Consider the following 22,224-nt stretch of genomic DNA (forward strand, 5'->3'; position numbering starts at 1 on the left):
AGTTCATTTGCACACGCACTATGAAGGAGGTTCTTCCACTGGAGGAAACCCTGATGGGTACTTGGGATGACTACAAGTCCTTATGGAGGAGGCCTGGCGGATGGGAACCACGTACACATACACATGGTTCATAATTGTTTACCTTTATATTGGTTATGGTTAACAGGAATATGGTTATAGCTGTGGGTTATTTCCTTCTTTTTTTTTCTCTGCCTACCAACTGTGTACAGAACCTTGTGGGTTCATCTGTATTGACATCCCCCCAGAAGAGACCTGAGTACTGACACCAGGGACTGCATATGTTATGCTGTGTCACTTATTTGGGGGCACGAGGAATGTATGATTGGCTTCCCCCCTCTGACCGAGGTAGTTCGACTTGTGTGGGACAGGTGGCTTTTGCATATGCAAAAAACAATAAACGTATTTATCCCCCCCTCCGACGCCACACCCCCTCCCTCCCCTGGAAACAAGGGGTCAGTCAAACAGAAGCATTGGTACAAAAAACAAACCTTGGACTGAAGGCAGCTGGGTCTTATAAGTGGTTACTATGATCACATGCCTCCAATGTCATCAAACTGCATCTGCCAGTGACAAGAATGCTGAATTCATCCTCCCATCTTTGTTCTGAAATGGGGGTGACCAAGTAGTGAGCAGGGAATTTTAGGTGTTGGAGTCTTTAGCAAGAAGAGCAAACTGACTCCCTCAAAACCCAGCATGGATCTGGAATGAATGGGAAATTCAGAATAGTGTCCAAGAGGCTAGAAGTCAGTGTATGGATACCGCAGAAGGGCAGGAATTATATTTGAATACTGGAAAATCCCACAGATAGGCCCCCTACTGATGAGCACAAGAGTGCTCAGAGGGAATCATGCCAGCCCAGACAAAATAAATGTATGTGGTTTTGATATTTTGTTTTTCCTCACAAGGTGATTTTTGAGGGAATTTGTTGCCATCAACCCATTTCTTCTGTACATTTATGGTGACATTGTAAGGCACTGGAAGGCACTGTAGCTGAGATCCCATCCACTGCTCTGGAAGAGAAGGCTCATAGCACACCACATAGCATACCCCAAATCCTGAAATACTCCAATTTAGCCACTGTACTATGAGAAGGTCCCCAATGACAAGTATGAGTTTAGATGATGTGGAGTGGAATGAGATATTTTATTGATACAATTTATCATCTTTCTCTTTTGCTTCTGAGCTAAGTTTCCAATGAACACACACAAATGTCATCAAATTTCCTTTCTCTCCGCAGCCCTGTCTGATGTAGTAGGAAACTTTTTCATCAATGGGAACACAGCTATTGATAACCCCCAGAACTTCCGTATTGCTGGAACTTTGATCAAGTACAGGCGCCCTAGTACACAGCACGCAGAAGGACTGGAGTACATCATGGCACAAGGCCCTATCAATCAGTCACTCAACGTCATGGTATGTATTTATTGGAAAGGTACACTGAGTAAATTAATGAATATGTGTGCCTAACGTTTGATGCCTTTTTTTCACATTAGTTCTTGTCTCACTTCAACACCTAACTATGTCACTTTAATCTTTGTTTTATTCCATTGAATTTCTCGTTTTTTAACATAAGTTAGGGTACTAGGACCTAACCAACTGTAACTTCACGTTAAGCTTTGGAATTTTCAGTGAATTTCTGTTTGTTTTTATCATGTTCTAAATTTGCCCAGCACCCGATCCTGTGCGGGTGTCCAACCCCTGCTGCGCACATAGTTTATGTACCAAAATGGTACAATTTTTAAATTAGGGAGCTGTTATCTGACTCAGAAGATATATAACTGAGTAAACATGTGGAAAGAGGCTGCTGTACTTACGCCTCTCTCTTAAACAATTTTTAGCCCTTTTAAAAACACATTATGCTTCAAACTACTAAAATCCCATACCGCCCCTCACCTTCTAACCGGCTGGTTTCATACCTGCATTAACATCTCATGCTCATTCACTACAGCCTGCCCCTCAAAAAAGTCTTTAAACAGCTCCTTTACCAACAAAATGGCATCAAGGAGCTTCTCACGTTTGTCTTGAATACAAAATGTTATTGCTCTGCTTGTTCTTTAGAGGACTGTGGAGAAGCTGCAGTTGTTCACTAGGGAGTTAACTGACAGACTGCTGCAGGTATTGGAAGTACAAATCACTTTGCATATCAAAATATGTAACTAACATGGATGAGAAAGATAATTGAGAACTCATAGAAATTGTGTCCTGATTTTAGCTTTCTTTAGCAGTAACGATAATTTGTATCACACGAAGAACCCCCTCATTTTATTCCTTTACTATTGGAAATGCTTTCAGTTTTACAGTTTAATTCCATTAAGGTAGGTCAGGTGTACTATACTCTTGTCATAAATACAGAATTTTAGCACACTAGTTGTTCATAATAACACTGTGGTGAAGCTGCAATAGAACACTGGGGAATCAAATGACAGGCTGCTACTAGTGTTGAAAGTACGTTTCACTCAGCATACAAGACTTTGTTCTGACATTGATGAGGCAGATTTTTGAGAATTTATAGAAAATATGCATTAGTTTTAGCTTTCTAGGGCAATAACCACAATTTATGTAACAAAAGGAACCCTCTCATTTTGTTCATTTCTTAAGGAGAGCTTTCAGTTTTACAGCCTTGATTCAATCAAGATGGCATTCAGGTGTTGCACACTTTTTGTTTTGTATATTGACTAGGGGTGGGCGGAATTTGCATAGTCACGCTATGCAAAGCTCCGCGAAACGGTAAAAAATCAAAAGTTCAGCAAACATGCGGAATTGCTTGTTTCGCCTATTCGCGATACTTTTTTCCTGTTCACAAACGCTGTTTGCGTGCTTGGGTGGAAATATCAAACGAACACCCATTTTGAAAGCGCGAACAAGCAAAAAATTCTGCGAAGCTGCGGGTCGCGGAATTTTTGCCAATTACACGTTCTCCGCGGAATGCAAAATTACCCAAATTCCACAAGTTACGCGAGCGGAACGGAATTTACCGCCCAAATCTAATATTGACACTGTTTGTTCATTAGACCACTGTGGTGAAGTTGCAGTAGAAAACAAAGGAATCGACTGACAAATTGCTACTGCTTTTGGAAGTACATGTTTTACTTGGAATATCAGACTTCTCACATGGCTGAGGACGATAGTGTGAGCTTATAGCAAATCTGTTCTCATTTTGGTTTCTGGAGCATTTTATCTTATTCTGTATGAGAAAATCATGAGAGAAAACGGTTTTCCCTCAACCGTGGTTCATCAAATCCAAGCAGAGAATCATCATTTTTCACAGGGTAAAATCACAGTAGAACATACCACAATTCCTAAAATGTGTATAGTACACTAACAAACTATTCACATTCTGTCTAAATTCTGTTATCACCCTTCCTTTGTCTTTCCTTTTTGTGACCTTCAGGCTTTCACTGCAATACATTTTAAGTCCTGTAATGGAACCTACAGCATGTTACCCACGTTGCAGCCAGCCAATCATGTGAGATCGCTTCAGGACCTCCCACACATGACCCTGGGTGTCAGGATGTGACCACACTGCCCCTTATATTTTTTAATCATTTTCAGGACTTTGGGACAATGTCTCTGAGTCGTGTAATGACTTCCACACATATTGTTCATGTTGTGGCCAGCCAATCTGGATTGACAAATCCCCTTTATATTGGCCAATCAGACCCTATTAGGACACCAGCGGAGATATTGATAACTATTTCTGGAGGTTAACCCTTCATGCCCAACACAAGCACTGTATTAAATGCACAGATTTACACCAAATAATAATAAAAAAAAGCAACGCTTTCTGAGTAAAGTTCTAACTTTGTGCCAGATTTGCTGTAAATCTGTTCTGCTGTTTTTCTGAATTGGAGAGCAAATTTTCCTATTGAAATTTTAATGGCGAATTGATGTTTTGCCACCCACTCCCCACTTATTCTTGGCCCCACTTCATGGATCAGCATCAACATTTCCATGAAAGTGCCTAAGTGGATGAATTTATGTTGTTTTGGAGTTATTAAGAAAAGAACAATGCCTTTTCCAAGAGAATGTTGACAATATTAACTTTGCTGGCACTATCACCCCCAGATATATACCATGTAATTATAGTTCGATCACACTTTTTTTTCCACAGGAAATTTTAAACAGTGCTACAGCCAAAATGGCTGAACGGAGTTACACTCAATTTGGCAAAAAGATGGATTTTTACCCAGAAAGCATACTTTTGTGATTTGGTGTAAATCTTTTAACTAGTTTTGAAGATATTAAGTTTCAAAATGTATATATATTGACAGTTTGACTGAAATTCAAAAATGCCTAATTGACTGAAGAGCTCTGATTGACTGGCCGCACGATAAACAGAAATCTTGCGGCGGCTATTACAGGACTCTGGGACCTGGTCCCCATCCGGAAAATGTTTTAAAAATACCATATCAGTGGACAGCAGGTACGCTGGCACTTGAGCTGAGGTTCTGGGGCTTCCAGAGGGATCTGAGGGCCCAAGATTTAAAAAAAGAATTTGAGAGGTGGGTCAGTGCAAAACCTGAGGGAGTCCCAAGGGACTCCTGAGGGACCGAGAAAATAAATTCCAAAAACAAAATGTGGGTTGAGTCTTTGTGGGGTGGGCACCCACAGGGAAATGGATGCAAGGCCTGGACGCAGGCAGCGGTTGTGCGCCCACGGGGGTTGGGCATGGTAATAAGATCTGCATTAGGATAAAACAACCCTAGAAATTCACTTAAAAAAAACAACTGTTGAAGTGATGTTTTAGTAGGATATGGTAATAATATCTATATTCCATAAAAAAAATACATAATTCACTGAAAAAATACAAAGGTTAAAGTGATATATTAGGTGAACGTATTAGTTAAAATGTTACATTGAAACATAAAACAATCCACTGAAAATCACCAGTTAAAGGTTATTGAGCTAACTAGAACTTATGCCCCCACCATGCTCTGCTTATGACCTTACAGGTTGTATCACGCATCACATGTATAATGTTATCATTAGTGACATCACTGATAGCATTTCAAATTACATTGTTAATGACAACACTGAGCATGGTGTGGGCACTAACAACCACCTATACTCCTAATCTGTACATCATCAGCCTACTACTCACTCTACAGCAGTGCCCTGTACATCCTCTGCAAACCCTCCTGAATATCTGGTCCAAACTTCTGCACACCATGTGCAAACATCCTGCAGTCCACCAACATTCTGCTCACAAATTGACAGCGTTTTCCACACCACATAGCCTACTTCTGCAGACCCCTTGCCAATTGTCTCCTCACATCTCCTTACTTAGTGAAATCATCTGAAAATGTGCTTCTAACATTTTGCCAATCTATGACTAGTCCTCATCCACCCTTCAACACACACTGACTAGTCCAAACCTTGTTCATGCACTGCCATCTTTCTTCTATACTCTTGGTCATCATTCTGCAAACTGTCTGCAAACCCCAGCACACTCTTTGCCAGCCTCGTGTGCACCATCCTCCACCTGTGAACCGTCTGTCACACCGTTATAGCTACTACCGTCATCCTACACTCAGTCAATGAGCATCCTTTTCACCATCTGTAGTCCTCCTACAATCTTCCTCCTCCTACAATCTACCACTGTTTGCAAAACTTCCACACACCATCAGCAACCTCCTGCTCAGGTGCAGCCAAATTTCTGTTTTTGCCTCTGCCAATCTGCTGCTCACCCTCTTTCACCATGACATTTCCACACCATGTTCTCCCTCTTGTTGTATTCTCTTCAATGTTACCAGGCCAACTGTTCTGCATAGGACTGTGTCATGACAGCTAGGCAGTAATGAAATAAATTATTGCTTAGAATCACAACCTCACCATAAAATATTATGGTCTTCTGTGTCTTGCTTTTAATTTGCTATGCTCATTGATTTTTATTTAAACAAAATATTATGTTTGTGGTTTACTCTCAGTATTACAACTTCAATGGCAAATTGCCACATATCACATATGAGTACACAGTACCTCGAACGCCAGCATCAGTGTACAACTTGGATGTACCGCCATACTCCCACCACTCAACCTCTCACCTCAATGCTGTTGACCTCGACCCGCCAGATTCTGCCAGCAGCCACAACTCCACATGGCTGTCACAGGCTGAAGCATCCCGTGGTTTCACGCAGAACGGCGACGAAGACTTCAACAGCAGGCAGTTCAACTGGGCCAATAACACTGGAGATTGGAAGTGGATAGCAGGGGATGAGGTATTTAACAGCCGAGGCAGGAACTACCATACAAATCAAGTGGGAGGACAGGAAAAGGAGGAAGATGATCAAGGCGCAGAGGGTGGAGATGAGGATGGAGGACATTTGGGTGAGTAGCTCCTCTGAGAGTGAGGTCTGCCTTACAGAACGCGAGATTATCTTGTGAAGTTTGTAAGCTGAATCTCTCATTTTATTGCATTTGATACTTTATTCATTGTTTTATATATTGCTCAATCTGCCGGGGTAGCAAAAGACAATGAGGAACAAATGGCTAAAACAGTTTGTTTGCCTTCGAGAAGTTGTTAAATCAAAGTGGGTCCAAGCATGCAGAGGAAGAGTTGGGCTTTTTCAGCCTTGGTGCTGCAAGTCAGTCTTGAGGACCAACAGAAGGAAGATCTGGGGGAAGAGCATTGGCCGTGAAGGGATCTCCCTGAAATGTGAACCACATTGGCCTGTTGAAACACCTAATTATGGGAGATTGACCTGGAGCATGTAGTATGCAAGCAACAGTTTTGCTTGACAGCCTATGCTGTGTTTTGAGCGCAACATTCTGCTTGACTGGCAACCAATAGAGTAACTTTAGTGCAGGTCCTGCCATTTTAAGCTTGCTTCACAATTGAATTCTCTTTGGATCTTACTGTTGCTTTTATTTGGTAGGTCACTATTGGCACAACTGTTGAGTCCATCCTGGAGATGAGGTTTATGAGGACCAAGTTGGTCAGCTGTGGCAGCATGATCCTACGTCCTTGCGAGAAACGGAAAATATTTTTTAGTTGCAATGTTCATCTACAATACAGACAACTGCTCATCATCAAAAGTGATTTCTGGTTTGGGAATCCATAGTAATGGCATGAAGGGTTTCTTAAAGGAGAGCCAGTTGAACGAAGGGAGGGTTGGATTTCCACAGACTCAGAAATTACCTCTATTACAGCTGCATTAAAGCATACCCAATTATATTGCATTGTTCATTGGACATAGTGAGTCAGTACATGACGTGGCACTGGTTGTCTTGTTTCTCATCTGTACAGATGCAGATCTGATTATTGTCCATATGCATGCAATAGTTGATCAGAGACAGCAGATACTTAGGGGATGTCACACAGAACATTAGTAGGCACTGTAAAGAGGTCCTTATGAGTGTGGCTTGAGAAGAATGAACTGAAACATATCAGATCTTTTCCTCCTGTTAATCTGACATGCACGGGCATGAAAATGATGGTAGATAGTTCATTTTTTTCTTGTCAGATATGAGATGTATGTTAAGCATGTTGTGAACTGATTCTCCCATTAAGATATTAGACGAGGGTCTAGTTAGCTATTGAGATGTGTTTGTCACCTCAGTTGTGATGATAGATGGGAAAGCTGTGTCTATGGTAGTGAGGTGGATCTCTTGTTCAAGGTCCGAGAGGGATTTCTGTAGTGCAGTGGAGCGAGATGGGTCGTTCATTCAGGGAGGGAATTTGGTTCCTTGTGTCAGTTGCTTCATTGGTCTCCCATGGGATGTTGTAATGCATCTCACACTTGGGTTTTACATTCAAGTTGTGAAGTAGTGTCTGTTATGCAGGACAAGAGACTGCTATTTTTTTCTGAAAGTATGTTATATGCCTCTAATGAAGGATTCAAAATAGTATCTTGCAAGTCATGAAACTAGCCGCTGGTGAGTTGTGACATTGGTTAATTGTGCATATTGAAAGATATATCTCTCTGCCCATTTAGTGCCTTGTCTTATTATTCACTTCTAACCATATTCTTGCAGAACTCCAGGTAAACCACATCCCGATGAGCACAGCCCGCCCCGTGGGGCCATTGAGGTCAAGAAAGGTGGGAAGTAGGATTCGGGCATCCAGACTGCGATACTTTTGGAGATTGTGTCACCGTGGTGATCGTGTTGAACTGGCTCTCTGCCGAGGTATCCAACATTTGGCAGCAATTCTAGCACGCAGGAATAGCACTGGTGGCTTTTGGGGGGCTCTGTTGACAGGCTTGGCTGAGGAGGGAGACCTTCATAATAGACACGAGAAAATGAATGCCTTGGGAATGACTGGCACGGAAGGCCATATTATTACTGGTGCCAAGCTGGCGGACGAAGACCATGTACCAGAGGTGTCTGAGGATATCGCCCTGATGGTGGCTGTCTCACAAGATCCAGTAGCCTCCAATGCAACGTCGAAGGTGCAGCCCTTGCAAGCCACAGATACGGACAGGTACCAATTTACAACGTTGTATAGCTATTGAGGGACAATAAGGACTGCCAACTTCATCTTGTGTGCCAATGTACCTGACAGCAGCCAGAAGCAGTTCCAAATAATCTAAACCTCTAGTGTTATTTAATGCCCGGGTTACAGCTCAGGCCGCTCTCAGCCAGTTTGAAAATCTTACCTATTGACCCCTCTACTGTTCCTGCATCCTACAACTCCATTACTGTCCCTGGAATATGTGTAACTCTCATCATATTTCTCACTTCTTACCCTCTTATAGGTGATGCAGATTTAAACCATAACATCCCTCTTAATATGATTTCTGAAGCAGAGTTGACAACACCTTTGTAACTCTGTTCCAGACTGCCTGTAATGTGTCTTTATCTTCTTGGAGACATGGCATCTACCACTGGACACAGTAGTCTAGATGTGTTCTGCAGACTGGTATTTCAGACAGTGGCCTCCAAAACTGAGCACGGTTCTCTAGGGGAAGACTTAGGGTGAGCTATAAAAATTAAACTTAACTTCTTTGATTCTGCTGGTCATATGTCTCCCTTTGCATTCCAAAATTCTCCTCACTTTCCTTTCTGCTTATACCATGAAATATTAAACACAATGAAGATGATATCCCCTGTCCCTTCTGTGAGTACCGTCTCCATAGTGTTCTATGTCTACCGGGGATCACCTGCACAACTGTATGATATTGCATTTGCCTCTGTTCTTTCCTACGTATAACCTGCTGAACATATTGGGCCTGATTCACAAAGGTAGAAAAACTAGAGACCAACGCATTCCTGTAAACAATCTAAAAGCAGTCAAATACACATATTTGTGATGCAGTCTGTAAGAGACAAAGAAATGTTCCACACTACAAACTCCAATGTTGTTCAGATGATGTTTATGTATTTCTCTCAGATGGTACAAGCACCAGCCGACACGTGTTTTGTCACGACGGGGACTTTTTCAAGGCTGTAATGTATACATATAAACATATCAGAGAAAAATGAATGATGTTAAGCGCAAGTGATAAAACCGAATAACATGTTTGAACAAACTAGAAATTCCTCTACTTATTGTGTTTTTGTGACCAGAGAACAGAACAGCAAGAAAGACCGCACTGAGTATAATCCTTGAAAACCCCATTTTAAAAAAGGGGCTAACCTCGACATAGTGCCCCTTATAAGCAAAGTGATCAAGTCAAAACAAGAAGCAAGTGTCATGCTATGTGTTAATGTTCCAAAGGTATGTGCACACCAATAGCCAAGTGAGCCAGCAGTGTGACCAGATTTAACAAAAAAGAAGAGCCTACAACCCTCATTTATCTAACCAAAAAGTTCACAAGAAAAAAGAAAGTGAAGGAACCACACCTTCCATGTATACAAGGTTGTGTATAGTGAAACTTAAGAAGGATGACAAACTCAATGTCTACTGACCTAGATGGTTAACGTAACGGTCGCTGGTCTGGAAGGCGATCCAGAAAGGTATCTCCAAAACAAATGGGAGCTGTTGTTATTCAAAACAAAACAATAACGAACCATCACGATTCATTAGCCATACTGAGTCATAGAAATATATTTAAATACAGTAACCAATAGATAACTCACATGCAGTGTTGAGATATTCCAACACAGTCTGTGTGTTAGTCCAAAAAGATACAAAGTTGAGCGTTAGACCTCAAAAAGTTCTAAAAATGAAGACAAGATACCAATCTGCCATATCCTAATTAATGTGGTATAGGACAGTATAAACGAAAAGAGCCGATATACTGTGGTGACTCACCAAAACAAAGTAAGCAAGAGCATATGTATTTCCCTCTTGCAGTGGAGCAATGAGTTATATTCTATACATAAGTGGAGTCCTCCTGCTATCCACTCTTGGATACAATTTGGAGAAGAGCCTTGATAACTCCCCTAAACATTAAATGACATATAAAGTAGTGAATTACACTAAATAGAAATAAATATAGATGGTTGGTACAATCAAAATGCACTGTCAAGAGTAAAAAGTGTAAAACGCAGGTTACCGGTATAGCAAAATGCAGGCCTAATATCTAATGTAAGGACAATGTAAATAAAAGCAATCCATCCAGTGTTAAAATCATGTTATCTTATACAACAAAAGCTCTGAAACTCATCCGATTACTGCCCAGGTTGTAGGGTCATATAATGGTCCATACAATTAACTCAAAACAGAAAAAAATCAAAAAGTAGCTTAAATCACAAAGGTAAACTGAGACGAAAGTTTAACTTAACGACTTTCAGTATTCACAAAGGGCATTTCCGAGTAGTAAAGTTAGGCCATTGTCTCAGTTTAAATTAAGTTTTCTCTTAAGTTTAATTGAGACCAAAAGATCAAAGTTAAACTGAGACAAAGGTCTAACCTTATTACTCATAAATGACCTTTGTGAATACCGAAAGTCGTAAAGTTAGACTTTCGTCTCAGTTAACCTTTGTGTCTAGCCCATTGTTTTTTTTTTTAAACTCTATTCGTGAATGCATATTACCAACGTAGCATACATTGTCATCTTAAACATGTCATACATCACGGTTTTTAAATTTTCTCCCAATCTACAACCCAGAGTCAGAACATCTTCTGCGGAGTCTTCCCATTAAATATTACATACAGTAGTAGCAGTCTCTGTGAACTTCAGGGGCTGTCCCGTCCCTTCCCTACCCCCTCCCCAACTATCCCTCCCCCACCCGTCGAACTCTGGTGCTGAATTCCTCCTGTCTAATCGGTCTGCGCTCCCCAGCGCTGTTCAGTCTCTACTAGGATTTTGCTATGAAACCTTTTCCAAGCAACCCCCACTCTTCTCAGTGCCTTTCACGTGTCACCATAGTTCCTCCAGGTCTCAGTGTGCTCAGCTGTCCTGGGACAAGGGCTGGTCAATACCCTCCAATGTTAGTAGCATAGTCTCCCAGTACAGTGCCATCGGAATTTTTCGCCTCCCCCCTTTTTCCCCCTTTCTAAGGGCAGTACTCTCTGCCTTACCCCATTTCACTACGTCAATTCGCCGTGCCCCCGCCCTAGGCGCTCTCGAGGATTTCCACTGCATAGTGATTTTCCTGATCGCTAGGAGGAGGGCCAAGTCTACAAATCTCAGCTTGGGTTTTAATGTCTTAGGGCGAGGCCGGGCAACAACTAGGCAATACAATGCACTGTCCTTTACCTGAATCTGGGGCACCTCTCGTAGTGTCTGACACACCTCACTCCAGTACCCCCTCAACCGTGGGCATGACCAAAGCATATGGAGGAAGTCCGCCTCGTCCGTCCCACAGCGCGGGCACTGATGGGAGGCATTGGAGAACATCTTGTGTATCCTCTTCGGGGTGAGGTATGCCCTATGGAGGATCATGGCCTGAATGAATTTGAACTTTACGTTTCTGGAGACCCTCCTTGAGTGTTCTAGGGCCACCCGCCAAGTCGTTTCCGTGAGTTCCTCCCCTGTATCTCGGGACCAGAGCTCTCGTAGTGTGTCGAGGGAGATTGCGGCATGGGCTCTAATCCCGGTATACAGCCATCGTACCAGGTGACCGCCTGCCCCCATGTAGTGCATTAAGTGTACTAGTTCATGCTGCTGTGGGTGGGTGCGCTGTGGCGCCCAAGTCGTCCTGATGTAGTGAGATATCGTAGCATGTAGTAGGTAATGTCTGTCCGAGGTCCCGGTCACCTGCACGAAAGTGCGGTGGTCCAGCAATGAGTCGTCTCCGAAGAAGCTGCCCACCCCCTCGATCCCGCTCGCCGTCCAGTCTCTAAGGGCATGTCTAGTGAGCCGTCCCTGTGGTGTCGGGATCCCGAGCAGTGGTATGTTATCTGCGTATGGCAGGGCGGTGGACGTATAAGATAAAGCTTTCTTCCAGCACAGAAGGGCAACGCGGAGCAGTGGGTGGCACTCATGCGGAATTCTACTCTTGGGTAGTAGTAGAGCGTGTAATTCCCCTCGGCTCAGCCGGCCCGTCGACCATCCGATCTCGTGGAGACTTCTCCCCGCCAGCCAGTAAGACAACCATTGGAGTTGGCTCGCGTAAAAGTAACCTTGGAAATCTGGGGCCCCCAATCCACCCTGTGAGGTACTGAGTTGTAATTTCCGCAAACTAATCCGCCGCCTGCCCGACCCCCATATCAGGGTAATCAATAATGTTTTTAGGGACTCGAAGGTACGGTGCGGGACGCATATGGGAAGGTTCACGAAGTAGTACAGCAGGCGCGGTAACATTACCATCTTCGCTATCGCGATGCGACCCATGACCGACAAGGGGAGCGAGGTCCAAAAACCCACACTACCCCGGAGGCCGGCAATGGCTCTAGAAATATTGCCCTCTAGTTGGTCTTCCGGCTTTCGGTATACGTGTATTCCCAGGTACTTAAACCTAGGTTGGGCTACCGGGATCGTGTAGTTGCCAAATGGCAGAGAGGGCAGGCGAGGCCCCTCGTGGAAGTAAAACCCCACCGATTTGTCCGGGTTGATAGCCAGACCCGATGCCATTTCAAAACGGCGGAAAGTGTCGTACAGTACTGTATGGTCGGCCTCCAGATCCCGGAGGTACAGTAGCATATCATCCGCATATACTGATAGGAGATGGGCCGACCCCGCCACCAGGATCCCCCTTTTCCCCGCGTGTTGGCGGAGAGCAATGGCCAGTGGTTCCAATGCCAGTACGAACAGCAATGGGGACAGGGGGCATCCTTGCCTGGTGCCCCGGTGAACTGGGTATTCGGCCGATACGTAGCGTCCCGTGCTCGCCCTAGCAGTGGGACCGGTGTACAACAGCATGATCCACCGTAGCAGCGGGACTGGGAACCCGAATCGGATCAGGGCCTCGAACATAAAGGGCCAAGAGAGCGAGTCAAATGCCTGCTTGAGGTCTAACGCAATACATCCCGCCCGCACTAATGCAGTTGGCGTCGCTGTCATGACAGCGTGCAGGCGCCTCGTGTTGAGGGAGGTGCTGCGCCCCGGGAGGAAGCCACACTGGTCGCAGTGTATAAGGGTAGTCATATGAGGCTGGACCCATAGGGCAATAGCTTTGCTCAGGATTTTATATTTCGTGGCCAACATGGATAGAGGTCTATAATTTGTGAGCTCCAGAGCGTCCCTGTCCGGCTTAGGGATAGATATCACCACGGCCTGCATGGTCGAGTGCGGCAGATGGCCCCTCTCGAAGGCCTCCTTATAAACCCGTTCCAGGATCGGCACTAATGTGTTGGCATAAGTGGACTAGAACTCCACCAGGAGTCCATCCATGCCCGGGGTTTTGTTTCTGTTCAGGTGTTTGATTGCATTGCGTATTTCGTGTTGGGTGATGGGGCCTTCTATAGATTCTCGTACCGCTGCTGTCAGTTGAGGAAAGGGGAGGTCCCGCATGAAGTCAGTGATAAGTGTAGGGTCTTCCGGTCCAGGTCGGGCATATAGAGCCTGTAAGTGGTCGTGGAATGCCCGGTTTATGCCACATTGTGTGTCCACTATGTCGCCCATCGGGGTACGGATTTGGGTAATAACTGGGGTGTCCGGCTTATCACGTATGATGCGGGCGAGTAGCGCTCTGGAGCGGTCCGCCTCCGTGTGTTGTCGTTGTAAGTAGGTCTTGTAGTCAATATTGCGCAGCGTTTCTAACGTCTCAGCATGTAAGATGTGTTGTGTCTGAAGAGCCTGTTTCCTCCCCGGGTCCCCCACTGGCCCCCGCTCAAGTTCCGCTAGGCGGTCTCCACCTCACACAATTTCTGGTGGATCTCCTGTCTAGCGCCCACCAATTTCCCAATCGCCTCTCCCCGCACAACCACCTTCATCGCATCCCAGACTACTAAGTTGGAGGAGGCAGTATCCCAGTTGACCTCCCAGTACCGTGACAGGGCCTCTGAGAGAGCTGCTTTAAATGGACCATCTTCCAAGTGCTGGGGGTTGAGTCTCTATGTAGGGACTGGAGTCGGGACTCTACCCCATGAGATAGTACATTTGAGGGGCCTGTGGTCCGAGAAGGTCTTTGCTAGGTATTCTGGTGCGCATATCAGTGGGACGAGTGCCTGGGAGCATAGGAAGCGATCTATACGTGTGTGCAAGTCGTGTACAGGGGAGTAGAAGGAGTATTCTTTATGTGTGGGATGTACCTCCCGCCATATATCCCTGAGTCTCCAGCCTTCCATCCATGGCCTGAATGTGTCCGTGAGCTTGATTGCACTGGCTGCTTGCAGGGGCGGGTGTGATCTGTCCAGGGCCAGGTCCAACACACCATTCCAGTCCCCTCCGAGCACCCAGGGAATATCCGCCCACGGGGAGAGTGCTCTCCCGACCCTCTATAAAAATAGGTCTTGATCGTAATTCGGGGCATAAATGCATCCCAGAACAATCAACTTGCCATCTAGGGCGCCCTTCACCAGGATATACCTGCCCTGATCATCCACTTTCCTTTCTATTGCAGTAAATGGTGTTCCGTGTCGCACCCAGATAGTGGCTCCTCTAGAGAATGCTGAGTAGGATGTTGAATATTTAGAGGCAGATTTACAATAACCGGTGCATCCCCAGGGATGCGCCAGTTATTGTGCGCTGCAGCTCCGCCGCCCATGGTGCGCCGCATTTACAATGCGGCGCACCATGGGGCAAAAACGGCACAGATGCGTGACGCATCTGTGCCGTAAAGGTGGCGCATTGCTGGAGTTGCGTCGCAAGCGCGACGCAGCTCCAGCAATGCTCTGGGGGGCCCTATCTGTCCAATGCTGCGTCAAGCCTTACGCCTGCTTCAAGTAGGCGCAGGGTTTTGACGCAGCATTGGCCTAAAAGTGCCTGCGTGAAATCTTGTAGATTTCACGCAGGCACTTTTGCGAGGCGCACCTGCCCCGGAACGCCCACCCTGCGCCGGAACGCCCACAGGTGGCGCAGGGCTTTACAACGTGACGCATATGCCTAGATGCGTCACGCTGTAAATGGGTCGCAGGGATGTGCCACGTTTACGCCGCTGTTGCGTGACGCAACGGCGGTGTAAACGTGGCGCAAGTCCGACATAAATCTGCCCCATAGTCCCTCTCCACTTTTTCCGCAGCTTCTGAGTTTCGAGGACCGTGAGGTGTGTTTCTTGTAAGAAGGCAATTTGTGTCTGCTGTCTAAGGAGGTAGGAGTGGACCCGGTGTCTTTTCTGCACTGCCCCCAGCCCTCGCACGTTCCAGGTGGTGACTTTATACATGCCAGTCCGTTCAGCCATGATCAGTGTGTGGAAGAACCAGTATCGGGGTTGGGCCTATGTCGAGAACATTAGGGAGCTGAACCCAGGAGAGTGCACCCATAAAGATTAGCAACAGTTCTAAAACAAACTTGGCGCAGCTATAAAACCTATCTGGGCCCAACGCTAACAATAACAACTTAGAGAGCCAAATGTGTGTGCATTCGCCTTGGGGGGGTGGGTCCAGCACACGTACAGTCATTTCGTTATCAGTTCCGGTTCCCACCGGCTCAACGGTGGCCCGGCCGGGCACTCAACGTAAGCATAATGTGATTATGGACAGGGTGTGCATGGTTGACAGTAAGCGGCCATGAGCCGCACCCCGGGGTTCTACAGTACAGTGCCGTTTCCAGAGGGCGTGGTGCGTTTTGGGGATTGAGTTCTTGTCCATTCACCTTTCCCTCACACCCACCTCCCGCCTCCATCACTGTTCTTTCGGGGTCCGGCCCCCGGGGTCTAGGTATAACAGAAAAAGGATACCTTGCATCAACTGCTGCAGAGAAGTCAATTCGGGATATCGCCCAACAGGTCAGCTGTCTATGAGGTCGTCTGCGGCTCTAGGTGTGATTGTAGGGAAGAGCAGCACGCTGTTGTCCGAGTCCGAGTGGCGTCTTCAGAATCCGAAGTTATTTTCGCTGCGTCCTCCCTGAAGGTGCCAGCGAGCGAGATGGCTTCCCGTTGTCCGTCCCTCTGATGGTTCCGTGATGGGCTGCGCTCAGTATTTCCTTTTCTGGATCCAGACGGGGAGCGACGACCACCCCTCGAGTTCCTCTCCGACGCCCCCGCGTCTGCCTCTTGGGATGCCCCTTGACTGCCATCCAGGCCCATCACCTCTAGCCATTGTTCAGCATCTGTTGGGCTCTCGAAGAAGTGTGACTTCTTCCCATGTATAACTTTCAGGCGTGCGGGGAAGAGTAAAGCATATTTCAGGTGCGCGCTTCTCAGTTTCTTCTTCACCTCCGTGTAGGAGGCCCTCTGCTTTTGTACCATGTTTGTGTAGTCCGGATAGAGCGATACTCTCCGATTTTCAAACTGGATGGTGGATCTTTCTCGAGCTTTTCTCAGGAGGGTATCCCTATCTCGGTAATTCAGGATGCGGACTATGAGAGGGCGAGGCGGGCGTCCCGGCTGAGACTGTCCCGTCGGGATCCTGTGCGCCCGTTCCACACAAAAGTATGGGGAAAGTCCGTCCGTCGCCACGTGGTCTCTGAACCACTGTTCCATGAATTCTGCAGCCCGCGGTTCCTCACATCCTTCCGGCAGACCGATCACGCGTATATTGTTCCTCCGGTTGCAGCCTTCCGCGTCTTTGACCCGGTCCATCAGTGCGGCCACCTGACCCTGGATGTCCTGGATAGATTTGCTGTGACCAGCCACCGTGGGCGCAAGATCCGTGAGTGCCAGCCCATGGTCCTTGACCTTGTCCGCCAGCTTGCCATGGTCCGCTTTTAAAAGGGATAGGTTATTAGTCAGGGTCCCCAGTTGGTGCTCCAACGCTTGTCGGGAGTCTCGGATCTCTTGGAGTATGAGGTCCAACTTGTCCGTATGTGTAGTACTCGACTCCGTCTGGTCCGCCCTGCCAGGTCCACCTCCGCCCTCTCCAGCGCCAGTCAGCAGGCCGGGTCCCGTCGGCTCCCCCGGACCCTCCACATTCCTCTGCCCTTTCCGAACCATGGCGTACCGCACTAGAGTGTCCTTTGCCGAGCACCTCGACTCTTCCGTGTGGTTGTATTGTATAGTAGGACCCGAGTAATTATATAGGGAGTCCAGAATCAAGCTAATCGCATCCAAGTAGTGACTCTAGTGTCCAAAGGACCCCTCATCCAAGGCGGCAAAGGTCGCCGTTGGGCGCCGCGTAGGCCCTCCCGGCAAGCCTGTCTTTTAATCGGTACAGTGTAGGTACGGCAGCCTCGTTGCGGCAGGCCCGGGGCTGTAAGCCGTCCCGTGGTGGTGTCGGCCCTCCGGGCTCTGCCGTCCACGGGGTGCGTCCCTGTCATCCAGGGCGACGGCTTCGGCGACTCCGCTCTCGGCTCTCAGGTGGGGGATGGGCCGGCGAGTCGAGGGGCCCGCACCGAACAGAGACGACCCCCCGGGGGTTTCCGGGCCCGTATCTGGGCCTCACCAGGAAGGAGCCCACGTCGCAGTAGTGTTTCCCCCCTAGCGTGGGGTCTGTGCAGGGTGAGGGTCGTCTTCGGAGGCAGTCCCCGGCTACACACGGAGCATCTCTTCGGGTCCAGGCCCCCCAAGCGCCCGGGCGAGATCAATCCACCAGCGGCAGGGTTATCGGGGGGGGGGGAGAGAGAAGCAGGTCGCTGGAAAGCGCGGGCCCCCAATAGCTCGGAGGGCTCACCTCGATCTCCGAACCCCTCACCAGTCGGGTTTCCCAAAATGGCAGCTCCGCTCAGCCCAGCGTTTCACAGCAGGAGCGTGGGTCTCGGCGTGTCTCTCCCAGCCTCTCCCGTCCCGCCACAGTCGCTCTCCCCTCAGGCGGCGGCAGCCGCGGAGGGTCCGCCGGTCGGTTCCGTCTTCCACGAGGCAGCCCCGCAGTCCTGGGTGCCGGCTCTCCTCAGGTCTCAGTGTGCCCAGTGCCGCTGTCGGATCGCCGGCTCACTCCACCTCCCGGTCTCTCAGGCCCCCGCCGCGAGTCTCGGCGCGGCTCGGAAGTCTCCTTTCCCGGTGTCCTTTCTCGCCGCCACACGGGTTCTCGGACTCCGGACAGAGCGCCGCAGCAGTTGTTGTTGGTTTTACAAGGCAGTGTCCCCTGCAAATCTGTATAATTCGGATATAGCCCGGCCGGGCACGGAGCGCTAGTGAAAGCCGTCCGCCATCGTGGCTGTTCGGCCACGCCCCCGTCTAGCCCATTGTGTTTCATTTAATCTGTTACTAGGTGTTCCATTTCCACAGGAGATTCAATAAGCTGAAAATTATGTCAAGAGGGATTCCTTCCCTCTGCAGTGGTCTAGATCAGTGTTTCGAAAAAGTTCTGCCGATGTGGTAATAGTGCAGTGTCCCATCGGGTCTGTACACACATTTCATCACACTGGATCCCATACTGAGGGGACCCTGCTTACTTACAGTGCAGAAGTGTCAAAAAGAGTTTGTTAAATCCAATTAGACAACATCCCTACCATTCACACATATTAATATCATTCCTGTACAGTGTAATCTGTTGGATGTGTCTTCCATGATCTCTGTCAGAAAGAAATCACACTACTATGGAATCCGGCATCTTGTGACTAATTCAAACTTTAGTGCCACTACTCGATTTGCAGCATATAGTCTCATGTTCCAAATTTAGAATGTCAGAGAGAAGATTTATGTAGGCAGCTATTTCTAATAGTTTGCTAAGGAACGGGCCATTGCAAATTGTAGTCTAGTTAGAAAAGACCATTGAGCTAGGATCTTTTTTTCTTTTTTTTTTAAATGATTCGATGTAGGCAGTTTTGAGCTGAGTGCAAATAGATGACATACCTGGAACTGGTTGATGATAGCTCTGGCTGTGATGGCTGTTTACCTGTTATTGAGGATGTCCTTGCACGTCTGTGCTGGGTATGAACCCCGCCAAATTGAAGGTCATATATAAAGAGAAAACTAGATTTTTTATTAATGTGCCCGCAGCGAAATAATTTTTACACGCCATGTAGACTATACAGGTTATAGCCTAACCAGGGTTAGTGGTCGCATGTAATGCTTTGTTGCTTTTCGTTTTGATTAAGTTTGGTTATAATATGTATATGTATATTGTATTCCTGTCGGAGTTGGCAGGGGGCTCGGGCAGCTTTTCATCTACAGGACTATAAGTCCCAACGCCTCGGTAAGGGGGGGTGGAGGGTATCCGGGTAGGGGGGAGGGCGATCAGGTAGGAGGGCAGTGGGGGGGGGTAGTTTGGGGGGGGGGGAAAGGGGTAAAAACCACGGTTGGCATAAGATGCAACACAAAAAAAATATGAGTAACAATTCTAAATTGGTCAAAAAATCCTGAGAGGATGAGTAAGAGCTACATTTTTGTTTTGATTGTCACGACAAAGTTCAATGGCACGTAGTATTAAAATTTGTTCTTTAAACGTGTCAGGCCTCAATCATTTGAATAAAAGGAAAAGGGCACGTTCGAAATCCGTCATATACAACCAGATATTATTTGTCTACAGGAGACGCACTTACCCTGGAATAATAGATTTTTAGTAGCTGATCTGGGATATTCACTTATATGTGCTTCACAACAAACAGTCATGACTCGGGGTGTGATGATATTATCGAAACCACGATTTTGCACAGCAGTACGCAGCTTAACTGATAAATGGGGGAGATGGGCTATAGCAGAGTTAAAGATAAATACTTCTCATTTTACTTTATGCTCAATATATGGATCAAACCTGGATGAAGCAGAGGTTCTTGAGCAATTAAATATCGAGTTAGCATCTTGGGCTACTCCCTTGATAATATGCGGCGATATGAATATTAATTTGAATACAATGGAACTAACAGGAGATCTGGCAAAATATAACGGACGTAAACCCCGGGTGTTTAGAGCTCTTTATAATTTGATAACTGATCATGGCTTAGTCGATACTTGGACTCATCTTAATTCTTCATTACCCGGGTATACTTACTATTCGTTTCCCCATAGGAAAATGGCTCGATTAGATTGTTTTTTTGTTCCTTTATCGTCCTTAACTGGTGCTAATATACAACTATTCTCAAAAGAAACATCAGACCATGCTCCTATCTTGATAGAAAAACCGGATCTAACGATCAATTATACATGTAGAACTTTTTCCTTTGATAGGAAACTCTGTCTGGACAATGAATTTAAAACTTATATGTCAAATTGGATGATGGAGTTTGTTAATTTTAATCTGTACTCAGTTAGTATTGATATAATGTGGGAAACATTTAAAGCATGTTTTAGAGGTGAGGTAATGCGTTATGGTAATTATCGGCAAAAAAAACGTAGGGATAAAATACGAGATCTCTGTACTGCACTCAAGAGCGCGGAAGAGAATCTAATAAAGGAAATGCAAAAAGGTATTAATCAAGGGAACATTGCAGAAGCTGAAGATTTAGTCGCCCTGGGCCGGGCTAGGATATCTGGGATTTGGAGTAAAGAGAACGCTAAAACATATATGATATACAAACGTCAATCCCATGTATATGGAGAGGCAATTGGGAGATCTCTGGCCCTTCGCTTAAAGATGCAGGAAACAGCAAGATCTATTGCTAGCTTAAAGGATCAGTATGGTAACTTACATCAAGATCCAGATAAAATTTTGGATATTCTGCATCAGTTTTATGGAGAATTATATACTCAACAGAAAGTGCCTGGAGCAGATTCAATATCAGATTCACTATTTGAGTTAGGGAATTTCACACAATAATCCGAAAGTGATAAAGAGTGGTTGGATACCCCGTTCACTATGGAAGAATTAGAACAGGATATAAAAAGTCTAGCAAATGGGAAAGCTGCAGGGCCAGATTATATTTCCGGAGAAGTTTACAAACTGTTTTTTGATCAGCTAAAGCACATCATGCTAGACACTTTCAGAGCAGCGCAACTGGGTAAAGCACCAAAGTCATGGGATGATGCCACTATCGTTGTTTTTAGTAAGAAGGGTAAGCCACCAGAGTTGCCGGGGTCATACCGTCCGATATCCTTACTTAAGTGTGATAGTAAACTTTATTCAAAAATTCTCGCCAATCGTATTTCTAAAGTTATTTCACCTTTAGTTTCCCTAAATCAACATGGATTCATCTGCAATAGAGGTACCGTTACACATATAAATAAAGTTATAACACTATTTCACATTGCCCAGGCAGATAAGCGAGAACTTGCATTAATATTACTAGACGCTGAGAAAGCGTTTGATCGCGTAGAATGGCATTATTTATGGGAGATCATGTACAGAGCAGGCTTTGGCAATATTTTTTAACTGCAATCCAAGTGTTGTACACCGCTCCGAATGCAAGAAAAGCAGCTATGGGTAGGACATCAGCAGTGATTAAAATCACAAGAGGAACTAGGCAAGGATGCCCTTGCTCCCCGCTGCTCTTTGCTTTATTTATTAATCCCTTTTTAAATAGACTATCTAATAATCGACACATTAAACCATTTATTGTCCAAAATATTCCGCATACAGTATTTGCTTATGCTGATGATGTGGCGGTGGTGACGGTAAATCCAGCTGAAGCACTAGTGGAGATTGAGCGGTTAGCCCAGGAATTTGGCTCAGTATCAGGATACAAATTAAATTCCTTAAAAACGCAAGTTTTATGCACTGGTAATATTCACATTATTGACCCCAGAGTGGTATCAGAAGTAACATATTTAGGTATTACAATAAAGACATCTATGAAAGAAACTGGACCTCCATACTCCATCATATCAAACAATCATTAGATAGATGGGGACGGTTACAATTAACTATAATCGGACGGGGGAATATTATCAAAATGAGCATTTTATCTAAAGTCTTATATCTGTTTAGAGCCATACCCTTGGAGATTCCTGTAAACTATTTGCAACAGCTACAATCTATATGTGCAAGATTTCTTTGGGCCCCTGGAAAATCGAGGCGGGCAA

At 46.0% G+C, this 22,224-nt stretch overlaps 1 protein-coding gene across 2 annotated transcripts in view; it reads left to right on the forward strand.

Moving 5' to 3' along the window:
• Positions 1 to 22,224, forward strand: part of LOC144755115 (ADAMTS-like protein 2) — a 319,957-nt gene that overhangs the window by 135,237 nt on the left and 162,496 nt on the right. For both annotated transcript variants that reach the window (XM_078643636.1, XM_078643645.1), the window contains 3 exons: positions 1,259 to 1,434; positions 5,949 to 6,348; positions 7,996 to 8,443. In XM_078643636.1, coding sequence (XP_078499762.1) covers positions 1,259 to 1,434; positions 5,949 to 6,348; positions 7,996 to 8,443 — 1,024 coding nt within the window. The remainder of the gene's footprint in view (positions 1 to 1,258; positions 1,435 to 5,948; positions 6,349 to 7,995; positions 8,444 to 22,224) is intronic.

The sequence above is a fragment of the Lissotriton helveticus genome, chromosome 1_1 (assembly GCF_964261635.1).
Source record: "Lissotriton helveticus chromosome 1_1, aLisHel1.1, whole genome shotgun sequence".
Lineage (NCBI taxonomy): Eukaryota > Metazoa > Chordata > Amphibia > Caudata > Salamandridae > Lissotriton > Lissotriton helveticus.